The sequence below is a fragment of the Microcaecilia unicolor genome, chromosome 5, assembly GCF_901765095.1.
Source record: "Microcaecilia unicolor chromosome 5, aMicUni1.1, whole genome shotgun sequence".
In the NCBI taxonomy this organism is placed as follows: domain Eukaryota; kingdom Metazoa; phylum Chordata; class Amphibia; order Gymnophiona; family Siphonopidae; genus Microcaecilia; species Microcaecilia unicolor.
The window spans coordinates 9,693,092-9,707,783 of record NC_044035.1 but is presented as its reverse complement, the minus strand read 5'-3'; the positions used below and the strand labels follow the sequence as shown (position 1 = coordinate 9,707,783).

Genomic DNA, 14,692 nt, shown 5'->3' with positions numbered 1-14,692 from the left:
GAGGGGGGGTTGAGAGGGTCATCAGCGGGGGGGGCTAAAATGTGCCCCCTCACCTTGGGCTCTGGAACCCCCTCCCGCTGAAGTCTGGCTACGCCCCTGGAGTAAAGTAGTGTGGTAGCCATGTTAGTCTACTTTTAAAGGTAATAAATTGAGAGAAGCAAAACAAAGAAAAGTAGATGATACCTTTTTTTATTGGACTGTCATTGGAATGATTTATGTTTCACATATCTATTCTGATTGATCATCATTTGCTCATATCAGAAAAATGTATTAAGTTAGTCCAATCAAAAAGGTATCACCTTATTTTCTCTCATTGTTTTGTTTTGTCTCTTATTTTTTTTTTTACCAGTTCTTACCCCGTTTACTAAAGCTTAGCTCGAGTTATCTGCAGCAGGCTCCATAATAATAAAGCTAGCCGTTGAGCCCGTTAAAACGGGCTATTGGGTCGCCGCTGGCCCCTCCCCCCCCTCGAGGTCGCCGCTGCCGTTACCCCCCCCCCCCCCGAGCCGACGCCGGCCCGTCTCTTCGCTATTCAACTTACATCTCCGGAGCAGGCAGATCAGCTGAGCTGCCATTGGCCTTCCTTCCCTGCCTGTGTCCCGCCCTCGCCGACGTTACATCACACGAGGGTAGGACACAGGCAGAGAAGGAAGGCCGACGGCAGCTCAGCTGATCTGCCTGCTCCGGAGATGTAAGTTGAATAGCGAAGAGACGGGTCGGGTGGAGGGGTGGCGGCGGCGACTCCTGGGGGGGGGGGGGTGTACCAGTGGCGGCGACCTTGGGGGGGAGGGGGAGCGGTGGCGACTCGGCGGTTCCCTCCCCGTCGCGCAGTTTTCCTCTCTGTCCCGCCCCCTGTCATCACGTATTGACGCGGGGGCGGGACAGAGAGGGAAGTCTACTGCGCATTTGCGAGTGAGTACGGTCACTCGCCGTTTATATGTGTGATGGGTCCTGCTGCAGATAACTCGAGCTAAGCTTCAGTAAACAACCCCCTTAGGAGTTTACCGCTGTCTTTACAAACACAAAACATGAAGGAGACCCACTGACAAAGACTCTGTTTCCAGCACTCTGCAGCAGGCAAGAGGCAGGCAGGCAAAATACGAAAGAGGGGGCTGTGAGGTTTCAGATGTACCTACACGTGCACCTGTCATAGATTTCTGTGTGCTTGTTTCTCACAGAGCTAGCAACCTTCCCTCACTGGCTATCCCACAAGTAGTGGTACTTGCTCACTGGTGCTCAAAAATCCAGGGTTGCCGAGGGGGAAGGGGGGGCAAAATTCCCCCCGGGACCAGGCCTCCAAGAGGGGCCCAGCGCCGGGTTTTCTCTCTCCTGATAATGACAGGACCTGGGTGATCGCGTCCCGACAGGACCAGGAGAGAGAAAACTCCAGCACCGGGCGCCCCCCCCCCCCCTTGGAGGCTGGGGAGAACCCGGAGGAGCAGACACTGCAGGACTTCGGGCCAGGGCCTCTGGTTTGGCTGGCAGAGGTCCCTCCGAGGCCCCGCCAGCAAAAGAGGTCTTCCTCCATTGCCTGCCAAGTGGCTGCTTTTCCCCTCAGGCCGCACATGCTCAGTTTTGAAACCGAGCATGCACTAAGAGAAAAAGAAGCCACAGGGGCAGGCAATGGGCAGAGTGAAGAGCAGCAATGGAGGAAGACCTCTTCAGCTAGCAGGGCCTCGGGATCCCCACCAGCTGAGCCAAGGTATTTGTATTTCAGTTGCCACAGTGGCAACAGCAGCAATCCTGGAAGGGGCAGCGACGCCGGTCATGGGGGAAGGGGCAGCCCTACCCTGGCCCTGCCTCTCAGCGGCCCTGCAAAAATCCTATTCACGTTGCAGCACTCATGAGAAGTAAACTATTCAAACCAGTACCTTGTAGGCGGCCTGCCTCATGAACTGCTTCGCGGGTTGCTTCCAGATTGCAGGCACCGTGATGACCCATCTGACGTCCGACATCTCATACTCACAGCCCGCGTGATCGCTCAGCTCCTGAATCAGAGGGTATAAAATGCGTTAATTACAATACACAATCCCCCATATGGCGCCTCAATTTCCACACAGAATTCAAAGCGTATTCTACAACAAGGCGCATAACTTAACTGGTTAATTAGCTCATCTGTGCTGTTAATTGGATGTTTAACAAGCAATTAGCAGCATCAATTGGCACAGATTTACTCGCACAACTCGCTAAGGGCCCCTTTTATAAAGCCGCGGGAGGGTTAATGCGTGGGTGGCACGCACCAAATCGATACTACCGCCAGGGTAGTGCACATGCCTGTGGGTAATTCCGAGTTTGGCACAGGCTGAATCCTGCTTTAGAAAATATTTGTCTATTTTCTACCACAGGGTCGTTCGGTAATCAGCAACACAACCATGTTGGCGAATGCTGCATGGTTACCACATGGGTAGCGCATGAGTCCTTACCACTAAGTCAATGGCTGGCCGTGAGGGCTCACGCCATAAATAGGAGTGCGCTAGTTTTAATTTTTGCGCACACCCATTTAAAAAAAATTGACCTTTTTCCCAGCCACTGTAAAAAGTGGCCCAGCACACGCCCACACTACCACAGGCCACTTTTTATCACAGCTTTGTAAAAGGACTCCTAAGTGTATTCTAGAACATGGAGCGTCTAAATTCTAAGTCGCATTGTTGTAAAGGGGGCATGGCCATGGGTGGGGCGTGGACTTTTCTACCATCTATGCGCATTATTATAGAATACACCCATTCTGCACCTAATTTGGGCATCTGGGTTTACAGCGAGGCGTAAACGTACGCTACCAACTATAGACTCATCGAGTTATACCATGCGGAATTTAAACCCACTCTATAAACTTCAGGCATACTTGCAGATACGCCTAGGCGTAATTTTTTCCCGCACGGAATTTCCAGGCGCCTTATACAGAATCTAGCCCATTGTGTATAGATACCGGATTACACTTACACAGCCAATCAAACAGCACACAATAAGCAGGGTTTACGGTTTCACAGCCAGTCCTAATGCATGTAATAAACAGCATGGCAGTTTCACTCTCCCTCTGGAGAGTCTGGACAGGAAGCCCTACAACTGCCCTCCATCTCGACATCACCTTTTCTAGCACAGATATGAATGCTCCAAGCTACACTATGCAGAGTTCTGCTCAGAGAGAGAGGGAAAGGCAAGATCCTCCAACACATTTTAGTCTGGATCGTGTTAGACCAGGAGTTCTAAACCCAGGCCCTCAAGACTAGGGTTACCATATTTTATCCTCTCAAAAAGAGGACACACGTCCTGCCCCCTGCCCCGCCAACGCCCCCTTCGCATCTTCACCCCACCCCCTGTCACATATTCCCCTCCCCCCGGGTCACATATTCCTCTCCCCTGCCCCCACCTTACTTACTATCTACTGCCCTGGTGGTCTAGTGACCTCTTCGGGGTAGGAAAGAGCCCCCTCTTTCCTGCCCGGAGCTCTGTCCTTGCCCTGCATCCTGTTGCTGTGACGGTCTCAGGATTCAAAATGGCCACCGAGAGTTGAAGCGGCCTCGTGAGACTTCAACTCTCGGCGGCCATTTTGAATCCTGAGACCGTCACAGCAACAGGATGCAGGGCAAGGGCTTTGCTCCGGGCAGGAAAAAGAGGGCTCTTTCCTGCCCCAGAGAGGTCACTAGACCACCAGGGCAGTAGATAGTAAGTAAGGGAAGGGGAGGATAGGCCCGCCACCCGCCCGTTTGTTCAGAAATCCGGACAAACGGGCAGATTGGCAAAACCCGTCTGGACTCCCGCACATGTCCTCAAAAAGAGGACATGTCCGGGTAAATCTGGATATATAGTAACCCTACTCAAGACACACCTAACCAGTCAGGTTTTCAGGATACCCCCAATGAAATGCATGAAATAGATCTGCAACACAATGGAGCCAATGAATGCTATCTTGAACACCAGCACCAGACTGACTTAGTGTGTCCCAGTGGCATAGCCAGATCCAGTATTTTGGATAGGCCTAAAGTTAGCTTAAATGGGCCCTTTCATGCCACGCCCTACCCCATTCCCCTTCTTGGAGATATTAAAAAAAAATTAGTTTGTTTTTTTTCACCTACCCCACTTCAATGTCTCTCCTCCTCCACAGCGTCCTGGCATCTGCCTGCCAGTCACTGAACCCCATCCCTTTCCGGCGTACCTTACAGGCAGATTCATTTTTACTGCCTGCACGGCCCCACAGGCTTCCATTGGCTGGATTCCGCCAGACAGGAAACAGGAAATGACATCAGCGGGGCGGGACTCAGCTTATAGAAGCCTATGGGTCTGGTGCAGGCGGCAATAACGAATCACTGCAGGTGCCAGGGATGCCTGTAAGGTACACTGGGGAGGGACAGGGTTCAGCAATGAGCGGGGAGATGCCAGGATGCCGCAGAGGAGGAGAAATGTTGATGTGGGAGGGCCACCGCTGGGTGGGCCTAAGCCCACCCATAGCTATGCCAGTGGTGTGTCCCAAGGACTGGGTTGAGAATTCCTGTGTTGGACACATGATTTTATAAAACAAGAGAAACAAAATCCATATATGATTCAAATTGAATACCGTTGACCTCCTCACAACTCACAGAACGTCATTACCTAAATTTCATCCTGGTTTTTCTGATCCTTGCCCTCCACCCTAGCTAATTTCCCCTCCCCCCCTGAAAATAACCCTCCAGCTCCTTCCCCCTCAATGCCCCAGGAAATACCAAATCTAGCTTCACCATTTTGTACCTCTGAGATCTGAGCATCACACACTCCCTACTGGAAATCGCAAGAGGTTATATGGGTGTTCTAGAGGACAGGCGGGGATACGGTAAATGCAGGCCAAAGGAATGCAAAATCAGTCTCCTGCTTTCCTTCCACAATCCTTTGCAAGGAGATCTGCAAACTCCGCTGCCATAATCTGGATAAAGCAACACCAACCATGCATGCAAGAGACATGCCCCAACAAATTCCAACAGGCCGTCTTCACCCCCAAAAGTCCCTGCCTTTTCAATCCTCCACATCCGTTTTCCCCATTCCTTAATTATGGGATCTGCAGGGCATTTTCCCTCTGCAGCATTCCAGGACCTCATCTGTCACTTAATTACTTGTATCAGTAATAGAGAAAGAGAATGTGGCCTGTGACTGAGGATACTGTAATCTCTTAGCTACAGTACATTTTCCCGAGCTCCTCAAGAACTAGTTATACCGATGTCCATATTCAAAACCCTTTGAGCCATGATTAGTTACAATCAGGACTAACCCAACCAGTTAAATTTGCAGCAAAAACATTCTCAGATAAAATTTAGCTTGCTAGATGTAGGATGCTTAAAGCCAGGCTAATCAGTTACATAGTAACATAGTAGATGACGGCAGAAAAGACCTGCATGGTCCATCCAGTCTGCCCAAGACAAACTCATATGTGTATACCTTACCTTGAATTTGTACCTGTCTTTTTCAGGGCACAGACCATATAAGTCTGCCCAGCAGTATTTCCCGCCTCCCAACCACCAGTCCCGCCTCCCATCACCGGCTCTGGCACAGACCGTATAAGTCTGCCCTCCCCTATCCTCGCCTCCCAACCACCACCCCCTCTTCCCCCCACCTGCTCCGCCACCCAATTTCAGCTAAGAAGGAATGGATCCTCAGAAGCTTAGCTGAAATTGGGTGGCGGAGCAGGTGGGGGGAAGAGGGGGTGGTGGTTGGGAGGCGAGGATAGGGGAGGGCAGACTTATACGGTCTGTACCAGAGCCGGCTAATCAGTTAAGTGCTCTATCAAAACTCAAACCCAGTTCCAATCCCCCTTCTCCCCATCCTTCCTCCCTCAATATCTTCCCATGAAAGAAACTGTTCCACTAGGGGGCTACAAAGCGTCACAGGATCCCCTCCCTCCCATCCGAATTTTCAAGTTGTGCTGGAAGTGTTGTCAGCCCCCAATCCCCCCCCCCCCACCCGCCATGATTGCCCCATTTTTAAAAAGGTCCAAAAGTGTCGACATCCCCCAACCTTGCTCCTCCTTCCATCCAACGTAGTTTAAAAGAAGTTAGAAAGCGCATGAATAATAGCGTAACAGTCGCACATCAACCCTTCCCCTCCCTCAGGCTGGTCTGTGTGAGGGACTCAGCAGGGAGGGGGGCTTAAGTGTCTCTGTGGGGATGGTGTAAGAGTGTGCAGTGGAGCGATGTGTGTATGGGTTTGTGTGCACGGACGGACTTGCATGTCAGCAGTGGGGATGGTTGGGGGTATGTGTGAGGTGGGGTGGAGGGACAAGTGTGTGTGTGTGTTGCATGAGGTGGAGACACAGAGAAGACAGCGTGCATCACGTATGATGGCTGTGTATGCTCGTTACCGTGCAGGATTTATTTGTTACATTTATACCCCACATTTTCCCACCTAGTTGCAGGCTCAATGTGGCTTACAAGTAACCGCAAAGGCATTTGCCGTTACGGTTGATAACAAATACAAGATTGTGTTGTGGTCAGATGAGGAAGATGTGATTCAGGGGTCATTGGGTTGAGGGGAATGATGATAGTAAGTTGACCAGTACAATCCTTGATTGTGTTGTGTTGCTGGGTGTGGGGAGTTATGTTGGATCGAAGGGATAGGCTATTTTGAAGAGGTGAGTTTTTAATGATTTCCTGATGTTTCGGTGGTCATGTATTGTTCTCACAGCATGCGGGAGTCCATTCCATAGTTGTGTGCTCATGTAGGAGAAGCTAGATGCAAATGTTTTGTATTTTAGCCCTTTGCAGTTGGGGTAATGTAGGTTTAGGTATGATCGCGCTGATTTGGATCTGTTTCTAGTTGGTAGATCTAAGAGGATGGTGGTGTGTGTGATTATTTACATATCAGAGTGGGTACTTTCTATATCCCCTTCCCCCTTGTTCTCTCTCTCTCCCTCCTTCACATCATGTCCAGCAGTTGCAAGGACAACTGTCCCCCCCCCCCACCCCCGCTTTCCCCCCTTGTCAGTGAATCTAGGCAGGATCCAAGGGCTGCACATGCTTGGCACAGACAGGACCTTCTCGCCTACCTTTAGTGCTTGTTCCTTAAAAAACTGCAGGGCGTAGGCAAATATATCAAGGGCTTTCACCTTTTTGCCATTAGCGGCCGTGAGGTCCGTTTCCAGATTCAGGTTCTAAAGGATGAGAAAGGTTAAAACACAGTTAGAACGACGCACCACATATGAAGACCAGGGAACAGGAATCAGTCGCTGTTAGGAAAAGTTTGCCTGATGGATTAGGGTTGGGGGGGGGGGGGGGGGGGGTTATTTAGCTACTCTGAGAACTTTCCAAAGCCCAACTCACTTTGTTTTTGTAATTCTCTTTGACTGGACTTCCCAGATGTGCGAAGAAGATGGTCAGTTTACAATCAGGAAGAGCCAAATTTAATAAGATGGGTAAATAAAAAAATGCTTTGGGGAAAGGAATGCAAAGCTATCATTGCTTCCTGAATACGCAGGGTAGTGACGAAGGCCTTTACTGGAGGGTTTTAAAAAGGAAAGGAAATTGAACACAGCAGCCCCCACCCCCCATTCACATGAATTTTCTGGCCTCTCGTCCCACACGTCACCTGGTGGATAACAAGGGAAGGCAACAGCAGCAGCAGCATAAGCCTCAGTAGGATGAGGGTTCAAATTAAGCACATCGCTAACACAGGCACAACAGCTGACCTGCCCTTTAGAAAATATTAGGGGATGAGCCAGCTGTGGAAGCATTTAGGGTAGGATAATCACCTACAGATGCCACTAGGCATCGCAAGGTGAAGGCAAGGTCGCCAAGAGATGTTTAAACGTTTTCACACCACAGATGAAAAGCAAGAAGCAAAGTGAATCTCTTCATAAAGGCAGTTAATAAATCCCAATAAGTAACGGCAGATCAAGACCTGACCAGTCCATCCAGTCTGCCCAACAAGATAAACTCATTTTACATGGTAAATAATTAAAATAAAAGTTTCTGCCCCCAGCAATTATTAGTGCAGCAGACTTTGATCCTGGGGAACTGGGTTCAATTCCCCACTGCAGCTCCTTGTGACTCTGGGCATGTCACTTACCCCTCCATTGTCCCAGGTACAAATAAGGACCTGTATATACTATGTAAACCACTTTGAATGTAGTTGCAAAAAACGACAGAAATGTGGTATATCAAGTCCCATTAAAAAGATTCTGGAATGTTGCTACTATGAGATTCTACATGGAATGTTGCCAGTGAAGGAGTAGCCTAGTGGTTAGTGCAGCTGACTTTGATCCTGGGGAACTGGGTTCGATTCCCACTGCAGCTCCTTGTGACTCTGCGTAATCCTCCATCGTCCCAGACACAAATAAGTACCTGTATATACTATGTCAACTGCTTTGAAACCACAGAAAGGCAGTATATCAAGTCCCAGTTCCCTTTCCCTATTTGAGATTATACAGGGAATGTTGCTACTCTTTGGGATTCTGGAATGTTGCTACTACTTGAGATTCTGTTGCTACTCTTTGGGATTCTACATGGAATGTTGCTAGTGGAGGCGTAGCCTAGTGGTTAGTGCAGTGGACTTTGATCCTGGGGAACTGGGTTTTTCCCACCGCAGCTCCTTGTGACTCTGGGCAACTCACTTAACCCTCCATTGCCCCAGGTACATGTAAGTACCTGTATATATTATGTAAATTGCTTTGAATGTAGTTGCAAAAACCACAGAAAGGCGGTATAGCAAGTCCCATTTCCCTTTCCCTATTTGAGATTCTACTCAAAGAGTAGCAACATTCCATGTAGAACCCACAAGATTCCAGAATCCCACTTTGAACCTGGGGAACTGGGTTCAAGTCCCACTGCAGCTCCTTGTGACTCTGGGCAACTCACTTAACCCTCCATGTCCCAGGTACAAATAAGTACCTGTATATACTATGTAAACTGCTTTGACTGCAGTTGCCAAAACCACCAAAAAAGGTTGGTATATCAAGTCCCATTCCCTTTCCCTTAATGCAAACTGCCCCTTTCCACTTTCATTTCTGGCCCCAGACTCTGGAAGTGTATGATTACCAGCTCCAGAATTTCATGTTATTTTCATCCAATCTTGTCACTTTTTCCCTCTGTGGCAGATCGGGTCTCCAGATAAAGACCCCCAACCCTCCCCCAGCCACAGATCAAACGTGGCTAATTATTTGCACGTCGAGTCACTTTTCCCATAACCTTCACCGTCACCTAGCCAGAGGACCACTGGCAACAATTCTCAAAAAGAGCCCATAAAGACAGTCCAGCCCTGTGTGACTCACGCTGGTAGAATGGAGCGTCATCTTAAATTTGTCGAAAAAGAGCCAGTGCTTCGACTCGCTGGGGTCGAGGTCGTGGTAGAAGTCTCTAGCTGCGTAGCCGAAGCTGTGGAACTTCCTCTCCGGGGTCAGAAGCATGGTGGTAGGCGTCTTCTGACTCGAAATGCCAGGATCTCCACCCTCCCATCGCCTGTGGAGGAAAGGCAGGTGTGTGACCTCAGGGTTACAGGTCAAGCTTTCAAAGAAGAAGAGTTTCAAATGGAAGTGAACAGTACATTGGAACTGGGACAACACACCAACAACTGCCTATATTTCACAATTATATCATGGATAAAATGGGGTGGTAGCCATGTTAGTCCACTTTTAAAGATAACAACTATTTTGTATTAATTCTATGTAGGGTTACCATACATCCGTTTTTACCTGGAAATGTCCTCTTTTTCAGGACACCATCCACCACCATCTACAGTTAACAAAACTACGACAATAACCGACTGGATCACTACAGATAATCTCGATTATCTATTTATAAGCAAAACCTGGATTCATGACCTCAAAGACCCCATAATTTTAGAACTATGCCCTCCAGGATACAAAATCACCCACTGGACAAGGAACGGAAAAAGAGGAGGAGGCATAGCTATACTCTAAAATTCCAATTCACCGTCACAACAGCAGCCGAATCCATACTTCCCCAACTGGAAATTGCCTCAGTTAGAATCAACCACCCAACCCTACAGGACCACCTAAACCTTATCCTATTCTACAGACCACCAGGAAACTGGCAAGACTGCCAAACACGTGTCTCTACCCAAAACCTTCTTATAGCAAGTGACATCAACCTCCACCTTGAGGAGACTAACTTAACGAACGTGAGTGATTGCAAAGACTTCCTTCAACTATGGGAGCTTCAATGGCCCAACATGCAACCCACCCATATTAAAGGACACACACTATACATAATTACATACAAATTCTCACAGGAACTAAATCTCACAATAAAAGAAACAAAATGGACAGCTGTACCATGGTCCGATCACTACAAAGCGAACCTCTCCCTTCACTGGCGAATGAAACATTCACAACACAAACAAGAACAACCAACCTACACCAAGAGAGGTAAAATAGACTCACTAAATTTTGGCAACAACTCTATGAAAACGAATGGACAACACCAACAGAATCTCCCCACTTTCTCCAGGATTCGGACATCAGATGCAGAACCATATTAGACAACATAGCACCACTCCAAACCAGAACCTCACATAGAAAAAATTCAATACCATGGTTTAATGAAGAACTGAAAGAACTAAAAACACAAGTCAGAAGATTAGAACGAGCTTGGTATAAGAAAAGAGACGACTCTGCAGTCAACGAATGGAAACAGCTACAAAGAAAATACAAATATACCATCAGACAGATTAAAAGATCATATTATAAAACTAAAATCGGACCAGGCTACAAGGATACACAAACTCTTCCACCTCGTAAATAATCTACTAAACACCACACCGTTAACTACTAACAATACAGATACCACGTCAGCAAACAACCTTGCAACCTACTTCAAAGAGAAAATTATAAAACTACGTACTATGATACCCAGCAGCACTATTGACTATGTAAACCTCCTTGAATGCCTAGACCCAATACATGGGGAATACCCAGCAGACCGATCATGGAGCAACTTTGACTCACTATCGATTGAAAACATCTCTCAATCACTCAAAAGATACGCCAAGTCACAATACAAATTAGACATCTGCCCTAGTAATCTTATAAGATCTGCCCCTCAACAATTCATAACAGACCTCACGAGACACCTAAATTACATGTTACAAAATGGTCTCTTCCCAAAGGACAAAGGAAATATTCTACTTACTCCACTACCTAAGGACGCAAAGAAAAGCACAAACGACATAACCAACTATCGCCCAGTAGCATCCATCCCACTAATAACCAAACTTATGGAAGGCGTAGTGACGAAACAACTCACTAACCACCTAAATAAACACTCAATTCTACACGAATCTCAATCAGGATTTCGATCGAACTATAGCACAGAAACAGTACTAGTAACTTTAATGAACAAATTTAAACAATTGCAACTGGCAACAACATACTTCTCCTCCAATTTGACATGTCCAGTGCCTTCGACATGGTCCACCATGGATTATTATTAACATCCTGGAATACTTTGGAGTTGGAGGTAACGTGCTTATATGGTTTAGAGGATTCCTGACAAGATCATACCAAGTAACAACTAACGAAGAGACATCAACCCCATAGATACCTGAATGCGGAGTTCCCCAAGGATCCCCCCCCCCTCACCAACCCTCTTTAACCTAATGATGATACCCCTAGCCAAACTATTAGATAATCAAAATCTCAATCCATACATATATGCAGTTGATGTCACGATTTACATCCCGTTCAAACAAGACCTAAAGGAAATCACCAATGAAATCAATCAAAGCTTCTAAATCATGCACACATGGGCGGATGCATTTCAACTAAAACAACGCAGAAAAAACACAATGTCTCATTCTCACCTCACAACACAAATAATTTCACCTCCATAACCACCCCTAACTTCTCCCTCACCATCTCAAACAGTCTAAAATTTCTGGGAGTTACCATTGATCGAAATCTCACACTTGAAAATCATGCGAAGAATACAACTAAGAAAATGTTCCACTCCATATGGAAAGTCAAAAGAGTAAAACCTTTCTTCCCAAGGGCCATTTTTCGAAACCTGCTACAATCAATGGTATTAAAGTCACCTGGACTATTGCAATGAACAGACCATCAAGAAACGTCAAACAGCCCAAAACACCGCAGCCAGCAAAATATGAAAGTGCAAAACCCTTAAGAAAGAAACTACACTGGCTCCCACTTAAAGAACGCATCATGTTCAAGATATGCACGATTGTTCATAAAATCATTTACGGAGATGTCCTGGACTTACATGCTGGACCTCGTGGACCTACCACCCAGAAATGCTAAAAGATCGTCCCACACCTTTCTTAACCTACACTTCCCCAGCTGTAAAGGACTGAAATACAAACTAGCTCACACGACCAGCTTCTCCTACATGAGTACGCAATTATGGAATGCACTCCCCACTCACTTGAAAACAATCAAAGAATTAATTAACTTCCGCAAATCTCTGAAAACCTCTCTCTTTAACAAGGCCTACCACGAGAACCCTTAACTAACTATAACACAACACCTCTCCACCTTTATTCAGAATGTATCTCTCTATAACTGCTTGACCAGACCCTCTTGTCTTCTCCGACTTCTTTGTAACACCAACTATATTCTTAATCCTGGTATGGCAATGCCATAACAGTTCTTTGTAAGCCACATTGAGCCTGCAAAAAGGTGGCAAAATGTGGGATACAAATGCAATAAATAGAGAGAGAACAGCAGTAAGAGATGACTAAGGCTCCAATGTTCAAAACGCCAAACACAGCAGCATAAAAGTTCGCAATGCTCAACGCTAATGGCATGCAAATATAGACGCTGTTAGCGTTGACCATTAGGAAGTAAGAGGGGGGGAACGTGCCCAGCACACGTGCACAAGAGTTGTGCGGTAATCATAGATCTTGTGCTCATACGCAGTCTGACTGGGGAGCAGGGAGCTCAGGCCGGGGGGGGGGGGGGGGGGGGGGGGGAAGAGGTGGATGGGGACCACTTTTAGAATTCTGACCAAACGATGTCCTTAGGCAACTGATGAAAACCCACTCAAGGGTAGGTAACGCTGTGCCTAGTACTGACAGACAGTATCACTGACCGGATGGGAAGTTAATTTAGTACAGTAATTACTGCGCTGTGATTCACAATCAAAATCCAAACTGAACCATACTAAGAGCAGGGACTTGGACTTCAGGAAGTTGACTTCAAGGACTAGCAAGAGTGTTGAGAGGATACCTGTGATCGTTAAGAGTTGAAAGATGTAGAATTTTGTCCAACAACAAGAGACTAATATGGCTCTACAAGGAACTAAAGAGTTAATGCCCCTGTCCAGTCACCTAATACCAGCTCTGAGCCGGCACTAGGTTTTGAGCAGTAAGGGCGCCCTTGTTTCCCACACTGAGCATTGTAGGGAATAGGAAATTAGCTCATTTTAACTACATTTACATGCAATTGCTCTATCCTATGGCGCGCTCACTGTTCCTCACGCCAGAGCCCGCTGAGCATTCTGCGCTAGAAAATATGGGCGCCAATCCGGAGCTAATGGCCTCTAGCGCCCGCATCTGCTTCTGAGCTTCAGCGCCTCAGAGATGAACACGAAAGACAGGCGAAAACTGAAGAGGCAGAGATGGAAGAAGTAGAGAGAAGAGGTGAAAAAGTGATGAGAGGGATGAAGAAAGAAAGGAAGAAGACACTATAATAGATAACAAAAGGAGGAAAACCAAGATAAGGAGTCAGTAGACGAAAGACAAGAGAGACAGAGGAGAGGAGAACTAAAGAGACAGAAATGGAGGAGAAGGAGAAGTGAGATAAGAAGGATGAAGACAGCAGAGAGACATGTAAAATTAAAAGTAACAAGAGGAGGAGAAGCAAGGTAAGGAGTCAAGATATGAAAAACAAGAAAAAGATAGAAAGAGAAGAACTCAAGATGCGGAGATGGAGGGGGAAGAGATAAGATATAAGTACATAAGTACATAAGTAGTGCCATACTGGGAAAGACCAAAGGTCCATCTAGCCCAGCATCCTGTCACCGACAGTGGCCAATCCAGGTCAAGGGCACCTGGCACGCTCCCCAAACGTAAAAACATTCCAGACAAGTTATACCTAAAAATGCGGAATTTTTCCAAGTCCATTTAATAGCGGTCTATGGACTTGTCCTTTAGGAATCTATCTAACCCCTTTTTAAACTCCGTCAAGCTAACCGCCCGTACCACGTTCTCCGGCAACGAATTCCAGAGTCTAATTACACGTTGGGTGAAGAAAAATTTTCTCCGATTCGTTTTAAATTTACCACACTGTAGCTTCAACTCATGCCCTCTAGTCCTAGTATTTTTGGATAGCGTGAACAGTCGCTTCACATCCACCCGATCCATTCCACTCATTATTTTATACACTTCTATCATATCTCCCCTCAGCCGTCTCTTCTCCAAGCTGAGAGGGATGAAGAAAGGAGACAGACATGTAAAATGAAAGGTAAGAAGAGGAGAAGCAAGATAAAAAGTCAAGATACGAAAGACAAGAAAAAGAAAGAGAGAGAAGAGGAGAACTGAAGAGGTGGAGATGGAAGAGGAAGAGATAAGAGATGAAGAAGAGAGAGGGATGAAGAAAGAAAGTAAGGAGACATATATAATGAAAGGCAACAAGAGAAGGCCAACCAAGATAAGGAGTCAAGATATGAAAGAAAAAAAAAAAAAAAAAAAAAAAAGATGAGAATGGAAGAGGTGTTGATGGACGAGAAAGAGGTATGCGGTGGAAAAGTGAGATGTGAGAGGA

General features: G+C 46.7%; 1 protein-coding gene across 1 annotated transcript in view; it reads right to left on the bottom strand.

Annotated features, from left to right (window-relative positions):
• HSPA12A (heat shock protein family A (Hsp70) member 12A) overlaps positions 1 to 14,692 on the bottom strand; it is a 140,979-nt gene that overhangs the window by 54,583 nt on the left and 71,704 nt on the right. The window contains exons 4-6 of the mRNA XM_030202649.1: positions 9,227 to 9,413; positions 7,007 to 7,111; positions 1,872 to 1,988 (exon numbers count right to left, since the gene is read on the bottom strand). Coding sequence (XP_030058509.1) covers positions 1,872 to 1,988; positions 7,007 to 7,111; positions 9,227 to 9,413 — 409 coding nt within the window. The remainder of the gene's footprint in view (positions 1 to 1,871; positions 1,989 to 7,006; positions 7,112 to 9,226; positions 9,414 to 14,692) is intronic.